Source organism: Paroedura picta, chromosome 8 (assembly GCF_049243985.1).
Source record: "Paroedura picta isolate Pp20150507F chromosome 8, Ppicta_v3.0, whole genome shotgun sequence".
Taxonomy (NCBI): domain Eukaryota; kingdom Metazoa; phylum Chordata; class Lepidosauria; order Squamata; family Gekkonidae; genus Paroedura; species Paroedura picta.
Window position 1 is genome coordinate 55,136,054 of NC_135376.1, and position 21,715 is coordinate 55,157,768.

The following is a 21,715-nucleotide window of genomic DNA, read 5'->3' on the forward strand; positions in this document are numbered from 1 at the left end:
TCCAGAGGAGGGCAACAAAGTGGTGGAAAGTGGTGTTCCTCAGTGGAACAGACTTCCTCAGGAGGAGGTTGGCTGACTCTCCTCTTCAGAGGATTTTAAGCAGAGGCTCATCTGACAGTAATGCTGATTCTGTGAATTTAGACAGATCGTGAGAGGAAGGGCAGGAAGGCATGAGCCAGTGCTTGGCTCTTGTGGCCCTTCATTATAATACCAACTGCCACTTTGGGGTCAAGAACGAATTTTCTTCAGGCTACATTGGCCCAGGGATCCTGGAGGCTTTTTTGCCTTCTGCTAGACATAGAGCAACAGTCACTTGGGTGTGTGTGAGAGGGTTGGAAATTTCCTGCACTGTGCAGAGGGTTGGACTAGATAACCCTTGAGATCCCTTTCAGCTCTATGCTTCTGTGCTTCAAATGTTTGTGATAATATGAAGTCATTTGTTTTGGTACTTGTCTTAGAGGGGACTGGGGACATTCTCAAGAAGTCAGAGCAGTTCCCTGTGTTGTAAGCGTATACAACCCCCAATTCCTCCCTGCCCTTTACCAAACCCAGCCTAGACTATCTAGCTTTACTTTTTTCAGAGTGAGCAATGCATTTGAATAGCATTTGTTGATAAGAGGCATCAATAATTAACCTAAGGATAATCTTTGTGGAGGAATTAAATTAATCAAAGGTACTATAGGGAATGCAAAGATCTCCCCGAAGCCAGGGAGATAGAAAAGTAGAGGCATTTTCCCTGATGCAAGAAAGATGAGCTCTGGAAGCTGACATCTCATTGGCACAGCCTGAAGAATTTGTGGTCCTGCTACTCAATTAAAAGGCTTTGAAGGAAAGTGTAGTTATGGCATGGGAGTCTGGACAGATCAGTTTATTTATATGCTTCACTGATATCACACTTTTCTTCCTAAAGAAAGACTTTTCATGTGACCACTTTGCCTTATCCACATGCTTCGCAATATGAAGCTGCAGCAGGCAGTTGCTTGATTGGTTTCTTCTCTGTGACCATCCATGTACTACTAACCCTATAATAGTTCACATAGAGCACCGTGCTTAAGACATGTTCTTATATTATAAGCAGAGGAAAACTTTCACATATCAGCCTGGTGGAATGAGTGCCCAGAAGAGCTGAGGGCCCTGACAGAACTAGCTAGGTTCTGCACGGCCTGCAAAATGGAGCTCTTCTGCCAGGTGTTTGGTTGAGGCTGGTTGAGATTGTTAGCTGTGGGTCCTCCCTGGCTATGTGTTGAGATCAACCCCTGGGCTTATACCTTCTAGGTTATTGCCTAGTTCCCCAAGGCTGGAATAGTAGAGCTGGGACTGAGGGATTCTCTTTTTTAGTTATGCTGCCATTTATTGCTCTGTTTTTTCTGTAATTTTTATTGGGGGATTGATTTTTATTACTTTTATATTGTAAACCACCATGAGACAGCTGTCACCATGAATGGCGGTATATAAATTAAAATATAAATAAATAAAGGATGCAAGTAGAAGTATGAAAGAATAAACTGTGTTGCCATAACTCAGCACAGAATTGTATCTGTTCAAATGCCACCGATTTCAATGGGACTTAAGCAGGCAGAACTGCGTGATGGATTGTGGTCTCCGGAATACCTTAAAGAGCTATTATCTTGGTCTTGAAATGACTAATGGAAGAAACAATAGCCCACCTATTAATATTTCAGGAGCAGAGCAAACAAGGAAGACCAAATTATGAGATGGAAATCAATGTCCATATATAGATGAAATGCTGTTATATTGGCTTTTCCTGTCATATCCGGCCATACAATCACAGTAAGCACTGTGCACACGGGTAAGAACAACAATAATCAAGTTAATAGTTATTATATGACATTCTGAAATGTGGGACTCTGTGCATTGGTGCCATGCTGAAATCCCCGCACTATTTACAATTATAATTGTCTGGACACTGAATCCTTGCATCTGGAATGCATTCCAAATTTGTTTGATTTTGTAATTGGCCTCTCAACCAAAGGTTCCCAATGCAGTTTCCTCATAAACTCAACAACTTTTAAAAAATCAGTAAATAACCAGTAACAAAACCAATAAACAGCAGTGTACACATCAAACTGCCAAAGCCAGCACATAGCAAAAACACTCAGAAGCACAACCCAATTTTTCCAAAAAAGCCTGAATAGGTGAAAAGGTCTTAACCAAGCACCTAAAACAAAATAAAAAGATTAGACGTATAGTAGGTAGCCATGGTGAGGTAATTCACCTCTCAGAGGTCCTCTCTTTGGTAGCCAAGGACCAGATGAAAGCTTTCAGGGAAGATCTTTATTGACATGCTCATACACAAGCTATGGATACTTAAATACTTTTGTCTCAGCCCATTCATGGCTTTAAAAGTTGTAATCTGCCCTTTGTGCCCAGAATCAGCCAGTGTAGTCCTTTCAGAATTTGAGAGATGTAATTAATGTCCATCAGAATTCTTGACATCGCTTTGTGCACTGTACTTCTGAACCGTTTTCCGAACAGTGGCAGCCCCATACAGTGAGGGCTTCAATGGGGGAAGCAATTGATCTTCTCAGGTGATCCCAATAAAACATTCAATTTAGACTGTATGTTAGAAGTAAACGTTAGTCAGAAAAATCCACACACACACCAAAACCTGGAACTGTACTGAAGAGAACATTAGAGGAAGCAGAACTCCTGAAGTTCCACCCAAATGTATAATTTGGTACACAATACGACATGCAGGAATCATTCTGCCTTCCTACTCACTCCTTTGCTTAGTGAATAGTTGGCAATGGAGGGAAGGGAAAGCTTACACTTTGTCTTAATGCTCTGGCAAGATACACTTGAGGAACCTTCATACAGACTTTTCTTTCTTTAATAGTTCTAATTTTTAATATCAATATCCTCCATGAATTGGTAAGAATGGGCGATTCCAGTATGTGTGACAAAGACTATATCGGAGCACCAAAAACATCATATCTACATACATAGGCCTGCCATAAACATTTGCATGACAATATAAAAACAATGAGCTCTTCCATTATTTCTAGGTCTTTTATCTATGAACTAATTTTGCTTCACTTCCAGATTTACCTGAATGATCAAAGTTAATGTTTTAAAATGCGCCCCTATAGGGAATATCACTGTTTGCAGTAGGAAAATTATCTTTCTGCTGAAGAAAGCGCAAATGATTCATAATCAAATTCATTTTTAGCAGTGATCTGAAAGGTCGTCTTCATCATATGCCAGCTGTCTCTTCTTCCTTCAAATCTGAACTGTGCTCGACTATAGTATGTTTGGCAATCTTTTCCCCATCCTGCACAGGTGTCGGCTAGTTATTATAAATGCTTCATCTGTTTTCTGCCAGACTCAGGTATTCCACTGACTTTTCTATTGCTTTCTGTTAAATATTGCTTTGTTTGAAGAGCCTTTTATAACAATTTATTAACAAATTGAAGTGAGGAAAAGCACCATTTATGACTTGATATGACCATCCATGATTCTTGGGTAAAACTGATGTCACAAGGCAGAATAGAGGCTTGCAAAACAGAAGGAAATGAAAACCCACCAATACAACTGATGTTTTGGGCTGCTGTATCTTCCTCAAACCTAGTCCATTAGCCATTAATGAATTCAAATCTGGCCATTTAGACTCTGACCACACAAAGGCCCTGTGTTCAATTTACCACTTAATTTGCAGGCAAAACGGCAAAAGACTATTTGTTGTGCAGTTGCAATGTCATTCTTTCAACTGCTCGAGGCAGACAACTTTGAAGCAAAAAGATCTGTTGCTTAGTTTATGAGCAATCATGATTATGACATAGTCTGCTCAGCTTAGAGCCTGTTTGCTGTGAAGGCTGTAGTCAGAACAGTCCTTCTCAATGTTGTATGGTGCTGACTGGAAAGAGAAAATAAAATAAATGGTTATGCATGGAACCAAATAGCCTTGAAATTTGAGCAGCAGCTGACTATAATGGACACTGGCATAAGAGCCCCCAAACAGCAGACCACTGATAAAATAATTCAAGGAGAGTTACTATTGATTACATAAAAATGCTTCAGCCTACAAAGAAAGTGCTTTATAATTTGATCTTGTGAGAGTCAAGAAAATTAGAAGTGCACACATTCTAGTCTGCGCCTGCTTGCAGAATTAATTTCCCCCCCCGCATAATTATTATTTTATTTTCCAAAATTAAAGATGATACAGTACAAATAATCTACATTATTAATACAGAAAAAATAGGTTATACTCTTCATTTGATACACTTAATTCCCCATTTCAGTTCCCTTTTAGATTATTTTCTTAAGTAATTCAGATAAGGGCCCTGCTTGCAGAATTAATTGATTTACTTAGTCTGCAATATTTTCACAGTTTCAAATTATATTATCAGAACCAGTAGTGTGCTAAAGGTGGGGCAGGGGTGTACAGTCCACCCCAGGTACAATTTGAGGAAGGCCCTTGAAGGGGCCTCTCAAACTCAGTGACTTGATACACCCAGATGAATATCTTTCCTTTAAAAAAAATGCAGTTCTCCTTACAGCCACTAGAGGTGCAGGGAAGTCGGAACATAGCAAAAGGCATTCTAGGATTGGCCGTACTTCCTTTTCTCCAAGATGAAAGCAACCTTGCTTAACAGATTGTGTTGATAGCGATTGCCACTGCCTGTGGGTCATTTTCTCCAATAATTTAGACTTTCTCTCCCTTTCCTGGCAACCAGCTCAGCTAGATCTTGCAAAGCAGTAGATAAGGTGTTGTAGCACCTCTCTCAATTTCTCTCTCTTTTTCTACAGGTTTCTGATTCATTTCTGTCTACTTTCACCTAACTTTTCCATGTCCCTCCCTTATTTTCACTTCTTGGGCTCAAGGCCTTCTCATCCCTATCCTGCAAGGTTATCAAATGAATTTAAAAGAAGTATAGTAGCAGGACAGGAAGGCCTGGAGGATCATTGTCCATGGGGTTGTGATGGGTCAGACACAAATTCACCCCTAACAACATAGTAGCAAACCATTGTTGATATTCTAAACAAAAGGCACTGGGTTTGCTGGGCACTGTACATTACACTGGTTCTGTTGGGCTTCCATCCACCCTTGCTTAGACTATGACTCAGTATTTGACAACAGCTGGCATTGCTACAATGACACTGGGTTTTGCTGGGCACTCTGTGATTGCACAGGTACAGCCAGGCACTCTGTACATTGTGTTAGTTCTTCTGGGCTTGCAAAAATGCCCTCCTTCAGTTTCCATTGCAGAGATTCTCTGATTTGACTTTAGTCCTTTGGAAACAATGGAGGAAGGGGGGGGCAATTTCTTTGGGAGATATTATGTTTATTAACAGTTAGTCAGGTGAAACTTGCAATCACTATTTTTTTGATGCTTTGGCTAGTGTTAATTAGTAAAACATTAGTACAAAGGCAGATTCCTAGCTCCCAAAAATACCTTGTAGATGTTTGGGATGGTCAACTCTTGGGCTTCAAAATGGAGCACAGAAGCCCTCCCCCCAACTCCCTTCTCAGAAAATGTGTGCTATGATGGATTTTTTTTCCTGTCAAGTCATGGCTGATTTATAGCAAGCTTGTAGCGTTTTCAGGGCAAGAGAAATTTGGAGGTGGTTTGCCATTGCCTGCCTGCACATCAGCCCTTTTTAGCTTCTGAGATCAAATGAGATCAGGTTATCCTGGGGCTTGGCTAATGCGACTGGCCCATGGTCACAGAGCAAGCTTCCATTAGACGAGTGGGAATTCAAATGTAGATTTCCTCAAACCTAGTCCAACATTTTAAGCACTGCACCTTGCTGACTTTTGTGATGGAATGTTTGAATTTGAATTTGGAGGAACAGAGAATTCCATACACTTACCCTGCAGGGCCAGAAGGTAGGCTGGCCATAATTTTCAGCCAAGTGCAAAACTTCACTGCCTTGATGTGGAGGAGAGGCAGGCTGCTTTCATTGCCAGCCTGCATCAGCTTCATGCCTTATGAACAATGGGTCTGAAGAAGGCTGTATGGACAGCAGCAGCAGCAGCAGCAGCAGGAAAGTGTCCTGTAGGACAAAGTGATCAGTAGCTCCAGGGACCTCTGTTTTACCCCTGTCTGGTAGAAGTTCACATTCTTTGGAGGATTATACATTCAGAGTTCTGTATAGCTAACGTGCAGAACTCCCACACCATCTTTTATATGTTAGTTTATTATTAGACTTCCTATCCTAGGATACTTGAGGGGGTGTTGAATTTTATCAAATTCTACAACTTTAGAAATTAGAAACATACCTATTAACATTTTTAAGCAAATAAGTACATAACACGGATATTTCCACATTTAACTGTCTTCACCCCCCACACAAACACTCACCTGTCCTCTCCCTTCAGCTGGAACAGTGGTTCTCAACCTGGAGGGTCGGGAACCCTTTGGGGGCCAAATGAGCCTTTCACTGGGGTTGCAGCAGAGCAAGCAGCTTGGCCGGGGGGGGGGGGTGTTGCCACTTTTGGCACTCCTCCTATAGGTGTCTGCGCTTGGCTGCCAGCCACTCCAGCAGCGCCTCCACCCACCTGTCACCCACTTATGGTTGGGGGTCACCACAATATGAGGAGCTGTATTAAAGAGTCATGGCATTAGGAAGGTTGAGAACCACTGAGCTAGAAGGATTGTTTGCCCCTGAAAAGTAGTCTGATGATTACTTGGCCCCAGCTCCAGTTCCCTCAAGCCAAGGCCATTCAAAATGACTAAGCAGCAACTCACAACAATGCCTAGGAGTGAAGTGGGGCTGTGTTTTACTCACACTGGGCTCCACATAAGTTCTCAAAGGATGTTCATAATATAAATGTCCAGATAAAGTCCAGAGGGATAGTGTGTGTGTGTGAGGTGTTTTGAAACTCCTGAGGAATTGTTGTATTGTTCTTGTTTTCGTTCCATGTGAACCACTCTGAGTCTTAGGAGAGTGTGGTATATCAATCAATCAATCAATCAATCAATCAATCAATCAATCAATCAATCAATCAACTGGAACAGTTATGAATCCATACAGTGGCAGAGGCACAGTAGCTTGCTTGCAGAACTTAGAAATTACTACTTCACTCCTTGGGGAATGACCCTTTATTATATGCCAATCCATTATAGTTTTTAAAAGTTCCATTATCTATACTTCGTTGTTTGCTTTCCGTTACTGGAAAATTTGTTTTCACTGTTGCCAAAGGGTGGGGCATAGAAGGCTGAAACGGCACCCAAAGAGCCCCGTCCTCCCCGAGATGCATACAGCGGCTGGTCCTCGGCAAGCCTTACAGCATTGGAGGGGATCAATACTCAGCATGATTACCATCAGATAGACATATCGTAAGCCACAATTAGTTGCAAGCTGCATCTAAACTCCATTGGGTCTGCAAGAAAGCCTTTAGTTATAAAATCAAGCGCTCTTTCAGACTGAAGGTTTCCCCCCCCCATCCTATATTGGAATCTTTTAACTCCTGAAGGCTTTTTCTGGCACTGTGGATGACAAAGTTTCAAGCCCAAATGCCACCCAAGTCAGCTACTCCCCGACAACAGAAAAGGACTTTTGCCCAGGTCTTCTGGACTGTCTTTCCTCATGCCTGCTTCATCTGCACCTTAGTGATCTATGCTTTATTGGGGGCTCTGATGTTCTCTCATGTGGAAGGCAACAATAACAGGAACCAAAGTGAGGAATACAGGACTTTTCTGTGGAATCTTTCAGACCTTGCAAAGAGCTTCTCAGGTACGTTTGGTATCATGTTATTTTCATAGAAGGGTTGCCATTTTTTCCTTTCCTCCCCCCCCCCCTTCCCGCGCTGTAGGAGGCTGCCATCTTTCTGCTTTAGCTGTTCTTTACCACAATGACATTTCTTCTACTTGGAGGAATCTCTGCTCCTAGATTCCTGAACAGGTCTTGGCTTGATTTAGAAAGAGAAAGGTGAGCACTGGTCCTTCAGATCTTTTGATTTTTGTCACGGTAGTGTGGAACGTTGTCATGAATGAAAATGCTGACTTGTGGAGGGATTCTCCATGCTTCTGGTAAGTCCTTGATTCTGAGGCTTCCTTTAAACAGGGCTTTCCACCCACTGGGGATGAATCACAGCCGTCAAAGTGCTGCTTAACATAACACTGCAAAGCTGAAAGCAGAAAAGTACCAACCTACAGTCCACCTGCTGAGGAAATGGGATTATTCCAAGGTGTGATATTTTAGGATTATCTGCCTTTGTGTTAATAATGCAATTGTGGTTTCTTAAACAGAAAGACACCATCTTCAGAAACCTGTTGTTAAACAGACAGATTTACTTCTCATATTTTAAACAAGATTTTCTCTTTTAATTGAAAACATCCTGTATTCTATTGTATTTGTTCAACCAATATGTTTTCATGTGGTGTTTTGGAAAGGATGCGGTGATAGTGTCAGCCCCAGTATATAGCTTCAGTGCTAGGGATCAACCTAACAATATAAGAATATATGAAAGTGTCCCTGAGCCAGGATACACTGTTTTTCTCAGTTTCTACAAACATTAACAGGGTGGCTAGGGTGAAGGAATGCCTGTCACAGATGAGTTTTACACTCCAATTTGCCAGCCTCATTGTTCCACCTTGAAATGAAGCACTCAAAGGTGTTTGCAAATGTGGTTTGTTTTAATTAAGTAAAATAAAGTGCACATTTACAGTTGCCTTAACCTGGAAGAGCTTCACTGAAATCTCCTGCAAGGGAATGTAGAATTACACTAAGGCAAATATTTAAATTATTACTCCTTTTTTTATGAACAGAAAATGAGATCTCATATGAGACATTTGAGAAAAATGTACGAAAGCTGATCCGTGAAGTTAAACTAGAGTGGTTTCCTGACTCCACAGATAAATGGTCCTTTTTGGGTTCTCTGTTTTTCTGCTGCACAGTATTCACAACTGTTGGTAAGTATGATTATTATTTGCTTAGATTAGATGCTCGATCTCATTTGGATTTGAAAACAAACCCCAAAGGCTCTCTGGTACATTAAAGACTTGCAAACCCTCCAAGTTATTCACATATTTGTGTGGATTTAGCACTCTCATGCTGAACTTTAGTGAGCATTACTGCGGTGTAAATATATATGGGATCTGGCTGCAATTCCATGTATCTATGTACATTTCCTTGTGAGTAAACCCAATGGAACTCAGCAGGATTTACTTCTGAGTAAACACCAAGGACTTCTCAGAGAACATTTAAGAATGTTAACGTTTAAGAATGTACAGTTTCTATTTGACAGTGGACAGCTAGGAAAACAGAATCACACTGGTTCAGAGCTGGTGGTTCCAGCCCATGAACTCAAAGTGTTCTTCTGTGTGAGGTGGGGATTGCACAGCACACCTCTGTTTCTTCTAGACTGATTAAACTTACACTACAATCCTAAAAATATTTCCTTGAGAGTAAGCCCTACTGTAAAGAATGAGCTTTTCTTCCAATAATAGTTGGTTGAAAAAGCTCCTTTTTGGAAGAGACTAAGCGGGTCTACTAAGAAGCAAATCCCACTGAGTTCAACAGGACTTACTCCCATGTAAGTGTGTATGATACTGTACTTCAACCAAGGAGTGACCTTAGAGGGAACCCACACCCGCCAAATAATGATTGGCATCCTCTTTCATTACTTCTCATTCACTCTTTTGGAAGTGGATGAATGGAAAGCTCAGTCTGAATGACAATTTATCTAGTTTGGCCAGGTAACCAGTTTGCAATGCCAAATATCAGTCCTTGAACATGAAGAAATCATACAGAGTATGCATGTGCATGTGCGTATTGTCTTGTCTTCGGCACTGGTAATACTTACTCACACATTTGGGATTAGATGTGAGATCTTTTAGAGGGATTTGAACTTCATTGCTTATCACTTACAAATTAAACTTTATATGGAAAATTGAAACAATCAGAACAGCAGATAATCAGTTGGGCAGCAAACACAGCATGAGACCTAGCAGTATTTCACTTAACACATTAGAATGTGAAGCAGGGGCCAAATCAATTCAGAAAGTGTTGGTTTTTGTATATGCCCCCAGTCACTTTGCATTGGCTTTGTTAAATATGGATTCTAGGTTACATTTTTTAAAATTACAGCCTAAATTTCTTTAAGGTCACAAATGAATGGGAAATGCAACTAGAAGAACTAATGAACTAAAGTGGACATTGCAGTACATTTGGAAAAATTAAGCTGATTATTGTTAAAATGTGTAAGGAGGCTTTTAAAATTAGGAGTGAGATTCACAACTACATAGATTTTACATTATTTATAGTCCTTTTTCATTGGGACTCAAGGCATATGAGTCAATACAATAAGACGTTCAATAAAAATGCCACATGATTAGGATTGTAGAACCATCCAGATGTCCAAAAAGAGCGTTGAAGCAAAGCATAAGTATTAACATGACATGTTAAATGATGCAGAATTACAGAACAGGATCTTACTTACCGCAAACTCTGTAGTATAGTCCCTAATCAGTTATCCAATTAACTCTGAGTCATTCTGTGTAGCGTAACCCTGCCTGTGTAGATTCATGTGAATAATTCAGTTTTGCAGAGTCTGCAGAAAGCCAGAAGAGTGGGAACCTTCCTGATCTCCTCAGGCAGGCTGTTCCACAGGGTGGGGGGCACAACAGAGAAAGCACACATATGGACAGTTGTTGATTTTGCTCTCTTGCAGGTTGGTACCTGCAGAAGGCCCTGCTCAGATGAGTGAAATGGTCATGGTGGAGTCTTGCAGATATGAGGATCCAAGACCATGAAGGGCTTTGTACTGTATTTTAAATTGAGCCTGCTAACTGATTGGCAGACTGTGGAATTACCTCTGTTTTTTCAGGGTTTAGTTTCAAGTCATTCACCCTTAGCCACTTCATCACAGCAGTCAGGCAATTATTAGGACTTTTACTGTGTCACCAGATTTGGATAAGGCTCTAGACAGCCAGGTATCATCAGCATATTGATGACAACCAACCTCAAAACTACACATGATTTATGCTACAGGCTTTAATTAGGGATTGAAAAGCACGGGGGATAGAGTTGTACCCTGTCCACAGCACAAGTCCCATGCTGCTGATTCCTGGTTTCCAATAGCAGCTTGATCCATGAGGAATGATTTGAACCAGTTCAATGTACATCCTCTAATACCTACGTCTGCGTCCCAAGGCCTCAACCAGATGGCTCGATCCTACTGTATTGAAGGCCGCACATAACTCTAGTAAGTGCAACACTGAGGCATGGGCTTGTCTTGACTGAGATAGGTCATCAGTTAAAACTAGCAGAGCTGTCTCTGTCCCCTAGCCTGGCTTGAAGCCAGACTGAAAAGGGTTTAGAGCCAATGAGCTAGCCAAGAAGTGCTGGGGTTGGTTTGCTCCTGTTCTCTCAGTCACTGCCCAGAGAGGGCAGATTAGTGACTGGGCGATAACTGATGACATCATTTTTTGGTAGAGATGTTTTTAAAGTAGGGAATGGCTAACCACTTCTTTGAGTGGCAGAAGGAAGGTGTCCTGATTCAATGATTGATTTATAATAAATACTGAGGGGTTTGTTGATGTGGTTCTTACATGGTTTTAGCAGCCAGAGTGGGTAAGGACCCAGGGGACAATGAAGATTGTGTCAACACCCATCACAGAAACCAGGCCAAAATGGTTATAAACAAACCAGGAGGTGTATTAGGCCTTTCTTTCAGTGGGCCTGTTATATGCTTTAGGATGCTTTAGGATGCTTAGGGCTAATCCTGCGTTGAACAGGGGGTTGGACTAGATGGCCTGTGTGGCCCCTTCCAACTCTATGAGTCTATGATTCTATGACATCCAGAGCAAGATGTATACACAATATTTTATCACCAGAAAATTTGGGAAAAATTTTGTCTGTGCCTGGGACAATACAGGTTCAGACTGATGCCAGCAGGGGCTGAGCTACCTTAAACAACTGGGGTGATTGTGAACTAGCTGACACAGTAGTAGCAGAAAAGTAACATTTTTGCCACCTTGACTTCAACACTAAGTCTAACTGTACAAGCTTGACCAGAGATGCACCCCTCTAAGTTTATTGTAGTCATTGGGCTTAGAAGGGGATATCTTTGTTCATAAATGCACTGTCTCTTCCCTTCTTCCTTTTCTGAATACTATGTTTTCAGAAAAAAATTGCATTGTCTCATAGATCTTTGTGTTTTTAATTTGGTTTATGTTAAACATTTTTGTTCATTTTTTCTGGCTGACATATCTGGTTTATATCCATCTGGAAGACTGTTTGTTTAGGGTTCTTGGGAGAAACAAAAGTATATGAAAGAGAAAAGGAAGATGTGTCCTATTTTTATTGATGTCTATGGCCTCGGGCAGAATTGCTCGTATTTGGGTGGACTTCATTACTAAGGTCTTTTACATGGATGCAGAGTCCTTTGGATTCCATACATTTCAAATTATCGCAATTAACTTCTCCCTTTTCTTTATCTCTGAAGCCGGCATTATCGGGCTCTTCTTCCAGGTGTGAAAAGAAGAGCAAGGGAAAGAATTAGGAGCTTAAGAGCCACACACCAAGTTGAGGTTGGGAATGGAATCTAAAGACTTTAGATAAACTTCATGGCAAGACTGCACACATCCTTTGGGCTGGAGGAAACAATGTGCAATGGCTGGGCAATCACTCTGCTTGACCAGATGACTGACATGCCTCATGGCAAATCTCACATCAAACTCTTGTCCTCACATCATGCTTTGTACACACTGTAGAGTGAAACTCTTTCCTCAAACCAATTTTCTAATGCAACGAGCAGCATCTGAGGGAAGAAGAAACAGAGCATTGTGTGATGGGTAGACAGTGCAATTAGTGAAGTGGCTGTCAGGCGATGTATCATTTGCTTAACCACCTCAAGAGGGAAAGTATGCTTGCCTCTAATGAGAGTTAAATCACCCACTGGTACGGAAAAATCAAAAAATGACCAGGGAATGAACAGTGGTAGGAATAAGAAATGTGAGGGCAATCATATTGCTGCAAAGTAAAATCATAAAACAAAATAACAAGCCATGTAATACTTTTTTTTGCTAGATCCAATTAAATGGTATAAAACACTTCCTACATTCTATGCCTACTTCTTCCTAGAAGACCAATATACAACCTAACATTAGCACTGTTTTAAATTTGCCCTTGTGCTCAGCATTGTTCAAAGGGTGCTGGCTGACAAGACATCAAGATCCTGCTCAGAGTCTCTACTCTTCCCACCACACTCTTCTTTTTAGCATCTAGCCTGATGAAGAGGACTGGAAAACTGACCAGGTGGCACATTGTTTGGTGTCATTTTGGTTGCTCCTAGTAGTGGTATTGCACTGCTTTTGTTTTGGGATATGGTAAGAATGTCATAAAAGAATGTCAACTTTGGATGCAAGAGAGACTAAAGATAAATTTCAAAGATATCTAACATTTCCAAAAAGATAAAGTATTTTCGCATAAAAAGAGAACATAAATGTGTCACATAAATCTGGCCACTTACTTGCCTTGTGTGAATGTAGCGATATCAGTTCAGGTAGGCAGTTTTCAGGACACTTGCCCTAGGGGCACCCTTTGAGACTATTTTGCTAAGAACCATGCCACTTTTCTGTGACAAAAAGCACAAGGATGAAGTTGAGCAGTGACAGGCTCAAGTCATGGCTGGGAGGAAGAGGGGAAATTCCTGCTGGAAGGCAGCAGGATCCCAGAGAGGGCTTCCTTCTTGTATACCCATAATTCTTTACCATTAGAGTTGGGAGTATAGTGGTTCTGAGAATGGAAGTTTGAATGTAGCCCTCCACCCCACCCGGAGACCTCATGTGCCAGTTGGCCTCTGTTCAGAGATCACCTTTGAGGACCAAACACCAGGCAGGTATTGTTTTCTGCCACTGATCGTGTTATACTATTTCTAAAGCATTCTTATTGTATGTTACTCACGTAATGAAATTAAAATTAGATTTCTATGCATCATATGAAATGTTTGGGCAAGTTCCTCTCTGTTGGCAGTGTTTTGATATGCAAAGAGGAGGAGAGCATCAGGCTGCTTAAAAGGATTAAAAGGTTTTTTTTCATGAAGAGAAACAACTCTGTATAGAAAGGAAGAAGAGACGGAGTCCAACAGTCTAACTGTCACTACCTAGCATTCTGTCTGCGGGACCTGGAGGCAAGCAGGGAGGAAGTATGCTCAAAGGAGCAGGAAGTCTCCAACCGAGCCAATCAGGATGTTGGAGGAGATTATTTGAAAAATCAGGAAGTTCCTAATAGCTCTGCTAACTATACATCACTTTTGATGCCCCCTTCATATCCTTTTGAATCATGCACACTACAGATCTCACATGTTCCAACACTCTCCTCCCTCTTCTTTGCTGACAGGCTAACATCGTCACAGGCTGAGAGGTTTTTCAGGGGAAGGGGATTGGGACCCAAAGGTTATCTATCCCTGGCTTAGACTTTACAGCATGAAAAAAGCATCAAGATAGCTTAAGGCAAGGAATGTTGCATATATTTCACCTGCATAACTTTGAGTAGAATGCCCTGGAAGGCAAATAGGTCAAATTAAACTTAATTTTTAATTCTCTGGTTTTATTTGATTGCAGGTTATGGTCACACATACCCTGTGACAAGGCTTGGGAAATACCTGTGCATGCTGTATGCTTTATTTGGCATACCTCTGATGTTCTTGGTTCTTACTGACATGGGTGACATTCTGGCAGCTATATTATCTGCATCTTACAATAAAATTAGACAACTACCATCAAAACTAGTACCCAGACAATGCCTTGCATCCTTTTGTAAGACCAACAAAGAATCAAAACCAGCGACATTATCACTTAAGCAAAGCAAAATTGTCCTTCACGAACCTTTAAATATTGCGCAAGTGTTAAGAAGCCAGTCTTCCCTGAAAAGTAAGCCTGGGCAATATCGGAACACTGAAATATTTGAAAAAATAATTGCCTGGGAAAACCAGTTTCTTGCCCCACCTAAACCGATGGAACGATGTAGTTCATGTCCTCAACTAGACACCGGAAAAACAATGGATGAGATTATCGACAATATTGACAACATTGGGAAGGAAGTAGAGAAGCTGGATGTGCCCTTTCTGTTGATGACTCTCATTGTCTTTGCGTACATTTCCTGTGCGGCTGCTATTCTTCCACACTGGGAACGGCACTTGAATTTTGAGGAAGCTTTCTACTTCTGCTTCATCACTTTAACAACCATTGGCTTTGGTGACATCGCACTGGAGCATCCCAACTTCTTCTTGTTTTTTTCGCTTTATATTGTGATTGGCATTGAAATTGTTATCATTGCTTTCAAGCTGGGCCAAGACAGGCTCATTAGTTTGTATAAAAAGATGATCTTCTACTTTGGATGGAAAAAAGTTGCATACAAAGTTGTGTGAAGAAAATCCATCTTACCAAAGGGCTGAAGGGCACATCAGTTTCAGAGTCAGCGTCATGGTTATCTTCATCTGTTTGAACTGCATCTTGCTTTTCTGACAAAGCAAAATACTAATGGGATGGGGGGGGGATTTTGTAAACTAACAGAATGCCTATGCTGAGACTCCCTTAAGAAACACAGAATAAAATAGTTTAGTTAGATATATCTCCTATTTCTTCGGGGGAACACATATTTTGATGCATAAGGTCCTCCAAAAGGGACTCACACTCTAAAATCTGTATAGAAGGTTGCTTATCAGAAGTTGCTAGATTTTAAAGAGCCCATGAGGGACTTACAACCTAATCTTTTCATGGAAGCTTGCCAACCTCCAGGAGGTGTTCATAACTCAGACACTCCCTTTTAGGACTTTGTTTCTAATCACTTCCCCTTTCAGGTAATGGAAACTCTACAACTGAAAAAAATTAACTTTTGACGAAGGGATAATATCCAACCCCCCCCTCCTAAAAATTCAGAAACATCCTCATACTTTTAAAGATTTAGTAACTGATGGGAAGCAATCTCCCATAACAAGACTAGAGTGTGAGTCTCTTTTGGAGGACCTTCTACATCAAAATAGGTGTTGCCATCATGAAGACTTGGTCCCCCAAGGGCACAGTGGATATATGTAGCTAAACTATTTGCGTTTTATGCTGAGGATGTTTTTCAATGTATGATACTGTTTGTGCATTTCGAAGTTGTTTGGAGATACTCCTACTGTTAGACGTTTAATTTTTATATAGTTTTTTATAGTTCTGATTGTATATAAGTGAAAAGTGAAGTGTTTGGAAACAAAGTCTTAAGAGGAAGTGTTGAGTTGTAGACATTTAAAAGAATTAGGATTACAAGTGTAAAAGTTTGAAGTGGTTTGTCATTTATTTTCCTTCACTCTTTGCCACTGAGAAAAGTGCAAGTGAAAACAACTGGTGCATATAGATGTTGTTCTTGCAGATAATAGAGTAAAATAAAAGCAAAAAGGAACAGTGAAATAGGGTTTCCCCCCATTTAGAACTGCCTTTGAGCAGTTTGATGTAAAACAAGAACACCAACACTGTTCTTTAAACTCTCTGAACTTTGCTATTATATTCTGCAATTATCCTGGTTTGGGCATGCAGAAAGATGTCAATTCTTGCACCACATTTGTGAACTATTCATGAGTCTGATTGGTTATCCCAAACCAATGGGACAGTGGGGTTGTTTTTTGTGAAGGGAAAACCTGGACAGAGGATAATCATGCTCTTAGTGCTCTGATTCTGTCTAGATGCTGGTATAGTGGGCTTGGCCTCCCTGCACATTATATGATGCTGCGGCTAAGAGATGGGTTGAGTGCTTTTTGTGTGACTAGCACATTTTATGCCATGGAAAATAAAGTTCTCATCTTCCACAGAACTGAAAAAATGAAATGAAGCAAGGCTGGGAGCCCAAAACAATTCTTCTTTCTATGATTTTTGAATAAGGACTGTTTTAAGTTTATTTACTAATGACAATAAATGCATTTCTTTTGTTATCTGCAGTACCATTGAATGGTGTGCAGCTCTCATTAGAAAGTTTGTTTCTTAGTGATATAGCTAGCTATATGTTACATAATAATGCCTAATCATGTATTTGCAAACAAGTAAATTTCTATTTTTGTCTAGATAGGCAGCTACAGCTGGGTATGCAATCACTGCAATTGCTAGAATAGCTTTGGAGACAGTATTTCACCCACACTCAGTCCATGTTTGCATGCAAACCAGAATTCAGAGTATTAAAAAATCTCTGCCTTTTACCAGTAATGTCTTAGTTGAATGGTCTGGCCTCTTGCCACATACCTCTGTTGCTTATTTTATAGGAAATGCCACCTCTCTCACCAAGATGTTAGAAGATTTAGTACCTGTGTACCTTTGAACACGAAATCATTGTAATGCAATGCATTCATATCCTTCAAATAATAATGTCTGTCATTTTTCTTTGGTTTTCAAACGTATTTTATTCGTTATTTATACAAATCCTGTATAAAAAGGATATTTTCATTCACTTCTGCAAAACCAAAATACATCTCAGGTCCATTGAGGTATTTCAGGCCAGGTCAATTCCCTATTTTAAAGCCAATTTGCTGTTGGTTTGTTTTTAGAGACCCTAACCTCAGCATTAGACACTGGCTGCATTAATTGCTCTGAATGCCTCTGAATACTGGCTGCATTGGTGTGAGCTTATCCCCTCACACCTGGTAGGAAAATGCACTTACATTGTGCTTTTGCAGCTGGATTTTCTTGTGCAAAACAGGAAAATCGACTTTTCAAGTGCATTGAATGTGCATTACCTAACCTGTGTGGATTGAGATGGGAGAGTAAAACCAATTATTAGTTATTGTTATATCTGCTATTAACAACTTTTAAACCATTGGATATACTTTGAAGAACTGTTATGAGGGGAAACAGTGATATATAGTCTTTTATTCTGCTGTGGGACATGTGCCAAGTGTGTGTACAGTACCATCAAAGGCAGAGTTATACATCAATATGTCCACTGGAATCTTAGACAACTTAGAAGAGTGACTCTGGTTTGGACTGCACTTACTATCTGTTGCTCACCTTTGATGGTTTTGTAATCTTATACACTATAAGAGAAGAACATGATATTCAGTGAAGACAGATGGTGTCCATAATTCAGGTACTGAACAAAGAATCATGAGGAAGAAACAGTGCCTCTGTGGATATTGTTCATGGACAGTGGACATTCAGTCATTCCAACAGTTATGATTAGTTGCAATGAATGAATTAAACATTGATGATGTATTATGCATGACACTTAATAATACTAATAAAGTATATTTCCACATCATGGCATTCTGGCTATTTAGTTTTTAGTCTCGGACAACAGTTGTTATTCTTATGTATTGTACGAAAGACATAGTACACATAGTATTCTTCAGTATAAGTGATGAAGTCCTTTCAGACTGGCTAGTACTTAAAGATGTTCATCAACCCCCTAGGCATGCTAGAAGTTCAGCTAACTTGCTGGTCATTAACATAGAGGTTCATGTAGGGTTCGTCCCTGCTTACTCTGTTATTTTTCATGAGTAGTACAGTGTTGCACAATTGGCAGTGTTTCACACATGCACATTGTCATGCATGGAAGTTCTAGTTGTGAGTGACAATAAAAGCAGCCATAGTGGCTCTGCACTTGCCAGAAACATTACAAAAGAACAGCATTAAATAGCTGATGGCCCTGCAGAGTAATCCATGGAAAAAAGGCTCAGGATTGGAAAATGCACTGATTGTAGAACAGATGAATCATATAAGTGACCCCTAGAGGATGGTTACCTTGGTGGACCTTTAATATTAGTAGACCCCAGATATATGTCTTTAAATATATTGTATAAAATATAAGGTAGTGTGTTGAAGACTAACTTTGTTAGTATCCTTGGAAAAACCAATTAAGAAATTTGTTCTTAATTGGCTCTTTAGTTCTTAATTGGCTCTTTAGTTCCTCTTCACTTTCTGCCATTAGAGTGGTATCATCTGCATATCTGAGGTTGTTGATATTTCTCCCTGCAATCTTGATCCCAATTTGTGACTCCTCTAACCCCGCCTTTCTCATGATGTGCTCCGCATACAAGTTAAATAGGCAAGGGGACAGTATACAGCCTTGCCGAACTCCTTTCTCAATTTTGAACCAATCAGTGATTCCATGCTCAGTTCTCACTGTTGCTTCTTGACCTGCATATTAGTTTCTCAAGAGACAAATGAGATGCTCTGGTATTCCTATCTCTTTAAGAACTTGCCACAATTTGTTGTGGTCCACACAATCAGCTTTAGCATAGTCAATGAAGCAGAAGTAGATGTTCTTCTGGAACTCCCTAGCTTTCTCCATGATCCAGAGTATGTTGGCAATTTGATCTCTAGTTCCTCTGCCTCTTTGAAATCCTGCCTGTACTTCTGGAAGTTCTTGGTCCACATATTGCTGGAGCCTAGCTTGTAGGATTTTGAGCATAACTTTGCTAGCATGAGAAATGAGTGCAATGGTGCGGTAGTTTGAACATTCTTTGGCACTGCCCTTCTTTGGGATTGGAATGTAAACTGACCTTTTCCAATCCTGTGGCCATTGTTGAGTTTTCTAAATTTCCTGGCATATGGAGTGTAGCAATATTAAGAAATACTACACTATAATAAGTTCACTCATGTAGTAAAATGAAAATGAGGCTAATTGTACCTAGGAACTCATTCTGTTGTTTGAATAAAGTTTTTGCCATTTTCAGCTTGAAAATTATCTTTTCTTGTCTACTCATCTTCGGCTGACAGTCATCTCTGCTTCTACAGCAGAAGCCATGGCAGGGCTGGAAAGGCTCAATAGCAGCTTAAGTTCAAAGTTCTCGGTCTAGGAGAAAGTAGGGGCAGGGTTTGAGGGCTGACAGCTAAGTCCCTGGCATAAGCATTAGGCAGGGGGAAGCAAGACGAAGGGTGACTGGAGAAAGAAGCCATCCAGTTGTCTAGTAGGAGAAGGGTTGTCAACCTCCAGGAGGCACCTGTAGGTCTCCTGTTAGTAACACTTGATCTCCAGAAGATCAGTTCCCCTGAAGAAAATGGCTACTTTGGAGTGTGAGCTCTCTGGCATTGTACCCTGATGAAGTCCCTTCTCTCCCCCCCCCCCCCACAGGCTCTACCCCTTCTAACCTCCAGGTATTTCCCAACCCAGAATTGGAAACCCTAAGTAGGAAGGGAATGACCAAGGTTTGCCATAAAAGTCACTGTATAGTAAGAGCATAATGCACTGAACAAATTGTGTGCTGTGGGGGTCATTTGAATTCCTTCACAATCCCATGGAAACAAGACAACTCAGAAAGCAGTAGCACAAGCCACCCTCTAAAAGCCAGTGCACTTGATTCTATTCGATGCTTGAAATACTTGGGCTTTTATACAATACTGGGTGCTTGCAGGCTCCATGTTGAGTGCTCTGAAGGAGCAACCCATTGACTGACATAAGTGAGTGAGTGTTGATACTGCTGCTTCTTGTAACATGCAATGCAAAGACTTAAGAAACAATTGCAGTTTTGGAGGGCTGCACTTACAGGCAGCACATGGTACTCTTCATTTTTAACGATGGGTCAAGAACTCTGGAACTAAAGCATAAGCAAGGCATCATGTTCCTTCAGCTGGAGGCTTTCACACTTACACAGTTTGTTTTCTGCAGTTAAAAAAGGTCATGGGGACATTTCAGTACTGCAGAGCCTTCCCGATATCGCAAAATATCTTGATTTGCTGTATACATTGTATTTGCTTTCATGCGAAACATCTTCCCAAATGAGGACTCCATTTGGGACAAGATCACCACATTACTTCAATAAACTGTATGTAAGCAAACATAAGCCCCCCTCCCCCACTAAACTATTTACTTAAGCAATAAATAAGAGTGTGATTTCTTTTGCAAAATTTAATAAACTGAGGCTAAAATTGTAATAATCCCCTGATTATGTGAAATCTATTCTCTCCGGGTTGCAGCAGCTGCTTGCCCCCTCAGCAATGTCTGTTCATGGGAGCTGGGGTCTTTCCTGGGAGACTCTGAGTCATGAGTCTCTGTTGATCCCAGGGGATGGTGGGAGGACAAGGATGCAGCATACCCATGCCCAGACTCCAGAGGTCTCAGTCGAATCTAATCAGAGCCCCTGAGGATAAGAACCTCCCTGGGAATCCTATGCAGGTCACCTTGAGTTCTGTGATGAAAAACAGGCAGGATAGAAATGCCATTAAGTAACTGGGATTCCAAAATAAGAACTGAAAGTTGCAACCTTGGGATCAGTAGCCCTGTCCTTTGAATAACATTTGCTTTATGGCCCAAGCATGGAGGTCAGGAGGAGATCCTGGTGATTAAAAGAATTAAACTAAAAATCTTACATCAAAATTCAGTTTTGTGGAATATAAAGTTCATTTGGTCTCTACCGGTTACGATATCAAGCGTATATTTTGAATCAATCGTTGTGACACTTATTTTGTGATGTCTCATGCTGGGAAAATGTAGATAAGTACCACCATCTTTTTATGTCCAATCTGGCACGCAGAATTTTATTATTATTATGGCCAAATGTGAGTTATTTTTCCTTTCTAAATAATGTATTCATTGTGCTTAAGTTAAAAAGAAGCACATGATTGGTTTTCATGCATAGCTGTCTGTCTGTGAATGAGCAGTACAATTGCATAAATACTCAGAGTAACAAAGCTGCACAAGGGGGGGGGGGGACTGAGGTCCTGCCAAACCATTTATAGAGAAGGTTCCCCTCCCCCATCACCAGAAAGGAAACAAAATATGTGCTTAATAAGATAATAGAACTCTTTGTGAAAGTATCTCTCTCTCACACACACAGATT

At 40.6% G+C, this 21,715-nt stretch overlaps 1 protein-coding gene across 3 annotated transcripts in view; it reads left to right on the forward strand.

The window, feature by feature from the left end:
* Window positions 1–18,094, forward strand: part of KCNK18 (potassium two pore domain channel subfamily K member 18) — a 30,928-nt gene extending 12,834 nt beyond the window's left edge. For 2 of the 3 annotated variants that reach the window (XM_077349886.1, XM_077349887.1), the window contains exons 2-4: window positions 8,029–8,152; window positions 8,733–8,876; window positions 14,532–18,094. In XM_077349886.1, the coding sequence (XP_077206001.1) occupies window positions 8,137–8,152; window positions 8,733–8,876; window positions 14,532–15,337 (966 nt within the window). In that variant the 5' untranslated portion in view covers window positions 8,029–8,136 and the 3' untranslated portion in view covers window positions 15,338–18,094. The remainder of the gene's footprint in view (window positions 1–8,028; window positions 8,153–8,732; window positions 8,877–14,531) is intronic. The other variant, XM_077349885.1, reaches the window with a different exon arrangement.
* Window positions 18,095–21,715: the final 3,621 nt, after the last annotated feature.